Below are 6,664 nucleotides of genomic sequence, written 5' to 3'. Positions count from 1 at the left end.
TGCTGAGGAGCCGACCCCCCTGGGAAGGTCGGGCAGGGCTGTGCTGGGACAGGGATCATGAGAACGCCGCGTTCCTGGATCCGAGGCATCTCTCAGAAATGGGCCACTGGGGGATGGATATGTCTAGCGTGTTGGCCGTTGTTTTCCTTTTCACTCCTTCTTGTGCTGTGTTCTTCATAGTCCAGACATCAAAGACTGTTGGCGCTTGTAGCCATTGACCTTTTCATCCCTGACAAAGCCCAGAAAAACAGCGAGGCTTGTGCATTCCAGACGTGCCCTGCTTTTGTCCTCGGCTGTTCACCGACTCCGAGTCCTCTCCTAACATTCACCACACGGAGTCAATCTATCCCGACAAAAACACAAAATGGTGTTCTATCCTCCTCCTTGGGTCCCCAAGCTCCCGTTTGGTCTGTAATCATGTCCCGAGTTGTGAATCCGACGCATCCTAACCTGCTTAGACCCTCCCGACTCCATTACTGTCGGCGAGTTCATGCAGAATGAGCTCTACGGCCGCCGTCCCCTGGCAAAGAGCCGCAATCCTTTCACGTGCGGTCTCACCGGCAAGACCTTCTCGGTGACCGAGTCTCACAAGCGCACCGACTACATCGCCCGGGCTTTGGGCAAGATCATGGGCTGGGAGCCCAATGCCGACCTGCCATGGGACAAAGTGGTGGCTGTGTTCTCGTTTAACACGGTAAGTTTGGGAACAACAAAAATGGCCAGGATTGTGGAACTGACGCCGTTTCTCTCCCGTAGATCGACTACCTCTCCGTCCTACACGCCATTCATCGTCTCAACGGTATCGCAACCCCAGCCAATGTCGTCTACTCAGCCAGCGAGCTGGAGCACCAGCTCAGGTCCTCCGGGGCCAAGGCCCTCTTCACTTGTATGCCTGTGCTGGAGACTGCCCTCAAGGCCGCCGCAGCTGTTGGCATTCCCAACGACAAGATCTTCCTGATGGATCTTCCCCACCATGCCCCGAAGACATCTTTCAAGACTGTTGATGACTTGGTTGAGCTCGGCAGCAAAGAGCTGGAACTGGAACCCCTGAGATGGACCAAGGGCCAGGGTGCTCGCCAGGTTGCTTTCCTCTGCTACTCTAGCGGGACTTCTGGCTTGCCGGTATGTAGCGTCCACCATGACAACCAAGATCAGGGAGGAAGACTAACAACCAATGCAGAAAGCTGTCATGATCTCTCATCGGAACGTAATTGCCAACACTCTTCAATACCGCACCTTCGAGGCCGTCGCACGCAAAGAAAATGGAATCGAGACCCAGGCTGTCATGGGTCTGCTCCCCTTCAGTCACATTTACGGGTTGGTGGTGGTTGCTCATGCTGCCGTCTGGGCCGGTGATGAGGTTATCGTTCTCCCCAAGTTCGACCTCACCGACTATCTTCAGGCCATCGAGCGCTTCAAGGTTAACCACGTCCCCGTGGTACGTCACCTTTGTCTTTTCCTTCCCTGGCGTACTCTCACTAATGAAGCTTAGGTCCCCCCAATCATTGTCCGCATGTTGAGCAGCAAGGACATCCTCAAGCGTTACGACCTCAGCAGCATCCGGATTCTTTTCACCGGTGCCGCGCCACTGGGCAAGGAGACTGCTGAAGAGATCCTCAAGCTGTATCCCAACTGGAAGATTGGCCAAGGCTATGGTACGCACTTCCCCATTTAGCACAAACCCATTCCATTCTCTCTGACAGCTTCTTTGCAGGCATGACCGAATCTTCCACCGTCGTCTGCACCACTAGCGAAACCGACATCTTCCCCGGCACCTCCGGCTCGCTTCTCCCCGGCACTCGCGTCAAAGTGATTGACGCCGACGGCAGGGAGATCACCGAGTATGGCAAGCCCGGCGAACTGCTCGTGCAGTCCCCTTCAGTCACGCTCGGCTACCTGAACAACGAGAAGGCGACCTCCGAGGCCTTCATCTGGGATGAGGACGGCCGCTGGCTGCGCACGGGTGACGAGGTCATCGTGACCAAGTCCCCCAAGGGCTGGGAACACATTACCATTGTTGATCGCCTGAAGGAGTTGATCAAGGTCAAGGGCCACCAGGTCGCTCCGGCCGAGCTCGAAGCGCACCTCCTCACCCACCCTGATGTGGACGACTGTGCCGTCATCGCCGTGCCGGATGAGCATGCGGGCGAGGTGCCCAAGGCGTTTGTTGTTACGCCACCCTCGGTTGCTGCCTCTGGGCGAAGTGATGCTGAGGTGGCCGCGGCTATCGTGAAACATGTCCAGGAACACAAGGCGCATTACAAGTGGCTGAAGGGTGGTGTTGAGTTTATTGATGCCATCCCCAAGAGCCCAAGCGGCAAGATCTTGAGGAGGCTGTTGCGCGACCGGGAGAAGGAGGCGAGGAGGGCGAAGGGGGCTAAGCTTTGAGTTGTGGCCCATCATTTGTCTTGATCATTTGGCATCAGGTTTGTTGTCGCCTGTTCCTGGAATAGCCTAGCATGGCGTTGAGCGACTTAGATATACCTCGATTGTCGTGGGATCTGATATCACAATCCGGCTTGTTTTGAATAACACACCATCACGGGCTTGGTTTGCTCGAAATCATGATCAAATAAATCCAATAACTTTACATGTTGGGGAATGAACTGTTGGGTGATGCTCTGCCAAGTCCAGGTCCAATGTGTCCAACATACCTTATAACTTACACACAAGAACGTTGTTTCTACCCCTAGCAGACGGTTCGATGAATACCCTCCTTCTTCCTCCTCTTCCTCGCCTCCACTCTGGCCTTCATCTCCTCGATCGCCTTCTCCGCCACCCTTTTCTTCACTGGTGGCTTCCTCCTCAAATGCTGCTCCCTCAACAACCCCAACACGTCCACCTTCCCCTTCTCCTTCTCGCCCTCCTCCTCCCTCCGCATCAGCGACTCTGTCACCTGCACTATGTCCGACACGAGCCGGTCCAGCAGGTCAAAACTCATATTGACGCGGATGACGCAGCGCAGAATCTCCGTCTCATGCTCGTCGGGAGGAAGGGCATAGTTCGGGACGATCCACTGCCTGGCGCGTAGGAGGAGGGAGATTGTCTCTTGCGAGATGCGCGGGTAGGACTTTTTGAAGTCGTCGCTTAGACGGAAGGAGACGACGGGTAGACCGGGCTGGTACAGCGCAGACGTCTCTTCCTGCTCGCCATTTGATCCAGAGGCTGGCTCCCGCCGGTGATGGATTTCGCTCACACAGGTAAACCAACCTGTCGCCTCGAGACTTTGCGACAGAATGCGAGCGTTGGCAAGGCAGTTCTCAACGATCTCGCGGTAGCCGGCGAAGCCGAGATGGATGAGGTTGTAGTACTGCACGATGACATGGGCGCCAGGTCGGGAGAAGTTGAGCGTGTACGACTCCTCGGTGCCGCCCAGATAGTCCAGCTGGAAGACCAGGTCGCGAGGGAGGAAGGATCGGTCTCTCCAGACGATCCAGCCGAGGCCGGGGGTGACGAGGCCGTATTTATGTCCTGGTTGTTGTCAGTCTACTAGATGGATGGGTGCAAAATGGAAGGACGGCAAACCAGATGTGTTGATTGAGACAACGCGGGGGAGTTCAAAGTTCCTAGTTCCATCAGCAAGCACGTCAATAGCATCTTGAGGGTAAAGGACTTACCACTTCTTCCCTCCCGTCCCTGCGTGTGTAAACGGAGCAACAAACCCACCACTCGCCGCATCCACATGGATCGGGACATTCCAACCGTTCTCCTCCTGAACCTGATCCAACACATTCGCAACCTCCTCCACCGGCTCATAATGTCCTGTATACGTACTCCCCAAAATAACAAATACCCCAATCGTGTTCTCATCCACATTCTCCTTCACTTTCTTCGGATCCAGCACATAATGACTCTCCTTCGAAACCGGCAACACCCTCGCCTCAACATCAAAATACCTCGCAAACTTCAACAGCGCCACCTGGGCATTCGAGCCCATCAAAATATTCGGCTTCTCCGTACTCCTCCCCTCCGCCCTCCTATTCTCCTGCCACCGCCTCTTCATCGCCAACCCGCCCAACAACACCGCCTCGCTGGACCCCACCGTCGGGGATCCCACGGCCTGCTCGCCCTTCTGCACCCCCCACAGATTCGCCAGGATGGAGACGCACCGGTGGCTGATGCTCAGCATGGCCGGGTACTCGTCGTTGTCGGCCAGGTTCTTGGGGGTGTTCTCCTCCATCAGCCGGCGGGCGTGATCGTCGAGGTAGGTGTCGACGAAGCTGGCCAGGTTGAGGCTGGGACGGCCGTCGAGGTCGAGCTCGTCTTTGAGCATCTCGTAGACGGTGTCGGCGGGCGCGCCCTCGGGTGGGAGGGTGTATTTGGGGATGTCGCGCTGGCTGGCGTAGGGGGTGGAGAAGGCGGTTAGGTGGGAGGAGGTGGTGCTGGCGGTGCCTTGGGTGGGATGTTGGAGGTGGCGGACGATCTCGTCCGGGTCGACCTGAGATTGTTAGATTGAGTGATTGGGGTGAGGGGTGTGAGGGTGCTTGCATGGTGTGCGAGAGACATGGTGGTGACTTGAGGATGCTGGTTCGGCTAGCTACGGGAGGATAAAATGGTTGGAGCAAACTCAAGAACAGTTCACGGATAGGAAATGGAGAACTGGGAAGCTTGTCAATTTCTATGAGGGATGATCTAGTGATGGAAATTGCTCTGAGATGTCATCCTACATGACATCATAGGGGACACGAAGGAAGCTTGTGGGCCGAAACGAGAACCGATCGACACACATCGGCTGCAATCAGTTCATGAGACGTATAGCCCTACATCCGGAGCATCCAAGCCTTCCTCATATCTCACTCCTTTCCAATGGAGGATGCTGTCTAGCGTCCGGCTCTCCAGAATGAGTGAGAACCTCGATGAGGTCGATGGATCATGCCACATGACTAAGGTAGGCGTAGTTAAAGATTCGAGATTTCATGTAAATGTTCTCCCCGAACCATCACCCGAATTAGAGATATTGCATGTCACTCCGTTGGATATCCTGAGAGGCTTTGTAAGGTTGAGGACGGATCTGCCAAGTCGAGGACACCTCCCGCCGTCATCAGGCAGTCGCAGGACGAAGGAACGCTGCGATGGTTTTGGAGGTCACGTGCTTCAAACCAAGCCCAAACTCAAGGCACCAGCAAGCGCACGGGCCAAGCCAGGACCCACATGGTTGCAAGGGTGCACGGACCACCAACTCCCCAAAGATAAATTCTCCGTCTCGCTCCCAGAATTCTGCTTCCTCTTCTTCTTTTCTTCCCCATCCGAGTGCAGGGGTTTTACGCGTATCAGTGAGGATTCGTCCGAGATCGCGTTTTTGCTAGTTGAAAACTACACCCTGACCGCTCCTAGTTGGTTTCGACTGGCTAGGGAATTTTTGGAACGTTCTGCTTTGCAGAAGTTTTCTGTTTTCCTTCATCTCCATCGGTCCGGCAGGGTCGAGGCGAAGAAGGTCGATCGGTGATGGTTGGGGAGCAGCCTTGCAGGAGTTTGAACAAAATTGATGTGTTCCATTCTGCCCGGGTATCGTTTATTATACGCACGCATTCCATGATCCTAAAACACCGTTGCTGTCCTTGATGTTGATCTTCATGCTGTGTCCAGAACAACAACCTCAGCCTCAACTTCACCGACATCCTCAACGACCAGCTTGTCCCCCGCGTTCACACCATCGACAAACGCACCATCTCCCTCACTCAACACACCATCACCATCCATCCCATCCAGCCGTATGCTCGCCCTACCACCCTTCGTCATGGGCAAATGCACGTAAACTTTCCTCTTCGTTGCCTGCGTCGCCTTCCCACCGACCACCCACTCAAACTTCTCCCCCGGCGGAATGATGCCGGCGGCCATGACAAAATCAGCGTGGATAGCAATCGTCCCTGGCACCACCGGCTCAGCAGCCTTCTCCTCCGCCGCCGTCGCGTCAACTCCCGCCTTGAGCGGGCTCAGCAACTTCACGAACCCTTTCCTCTTCTCCTCATCGCTGAAGGTCGACCTCGCATACCGCGGCGGCAGGCCCTTCTTCCACGGAATCGCCCAGATCTGCAGGAAATGAACCACCTCTTTGCCGCGATTGAACTCCGAATGCGTCACCCCCGTGCCGGCGGTAGTGAACTGGAGGTCGCCGCGGCGCATGGGACCAAACAGGCTTGAGTCGCCATCTCCCTGCTCCCCCTCCTCCCCTTTGTGCTTCTTCTTGTTCTGCGTCGAGTCGTCGTGCGTAAGTTCCCCGGAGAGGATGTAGCTGAAGATCTCGAAGTCGCGGTGCGGGTGGGTAGGGAAGCCCGTCCCAGGCCGGACGCGGTCCTCGTTCAGCACGCGCAGAGAGCCGAAGTGTGTGAAGCGCGGGTTGTACCACCCGGCGAAGCTGAAGGAGTGGTAGGTGTCGAGCCAGCCGTGGTTGGCGTGGCCGCGGGCTGAGGAACGGTGGGCGGTGATTTTGGCGTGGCGGAGTGTGTTGGTCATGGTTGTTCTGATGGGGCTTGCCATGAATTGAAGGGTTGTGGCTTGTAGAATGAAGTTGCAATCTGTGATTAGAGATGGATTGAGAATGTCGATGATGTCCTTGGAGAATGGAGAAGACAGATGAGGAAGGGCCCCTGAATAGCTTTTATATCCCAAGCGGCTGGTCATGAAGGGGAGGGGAGGAAGTCTATTCCATTCTAGTTACACGACG

At 55.7% G+C, this 6,664-nt stretch overlaps 3 protein-coding genes across 3 annotated transcripts; 1 reads left to right on the top strand and 2 right to left on the bottom strand.

Moving 5' to 3' along the window:
- Positions 1–364: 364 nt before the first annotated feature.
- VTJ04DRAFT_2612 (uncharacterized protein) lies at positions 365–2,388 on the top strand (the record flags this gene model as incomplete). The annotated part of the gene is made up of 6 exons (XM_069360421.1): positions 365–407; positions 459–694; positions 757–1,122; positions 1,181–1,438; positions 1,493–1,655; positions 1,715–2,388. 6 exons carry the CDS (start codon positions 365–367, stop codon positions 2,386–2,388), a joined length of 1,740 nt encoding a protein of 579 aa, XP_069221133.1.
- A 301-nt stretch (positions 2,389–2,689) lies between these two features.
- VTJ04DRAFT_2611 (uncharacterized protein) lies at positions 2,690–4,506 on the bottom strand (the record flags this gene model as incomplete). Its single annotated transcript, XM_069360420.1, has 4 exons — positions 2,690–3,471; positions 3,526–3,566; positions 3,618–4,438; positions 4,489–4,506. The coding sequence occupies 4 exons, from the start codon at positions 4,504–4,506 to the stop codon at positions 2,690–2,692; spliced, it is 1,662 nt and encodes a 553-aa protein (XP_069221132.1).
- A 1,065-nt stretch (positions 4,507–5,571) lies between these two features.
- VTJ04DRAFT_2610 (uncharacterized protein) lies at positions 5,572–6,453 on the bottom strand (the record flags this gene model as incomplete). The annotated part of the gene is made up of 1 exon (XM_069360419.1): positions 5,572–6,453. One exon carries the CDS (start codon positions 6,451–6,453, stop codon positions 5,572–5,574), a length of 882 nt encoding a protein of 293 aa, XP_069221131.1.
- Positions 6,454–6,664: the final 211 nt, after the last annotated feature.

This window comes from Mycothermus thermophilus, assembly GCF_041956435.1.
Source record: "Mycothermus thermophilus strain CBS 625.91 unplaced genomic scaffold VTJ04scaffold_2, whole genome shotgun sequence".
NCBI classification, from domain to species: domain Eukaryota; kingdom Fungi; phylum Ascomycota; class Sordariomycetes; order Sordariales; family Chaetomiaceae; genus Mycothermus; species Mycothermus thermophilus.
Note: the sequence above shows the minus strand (reverse complement) of the source record. Positions and strands in the feature narration are given on the sequence as shown.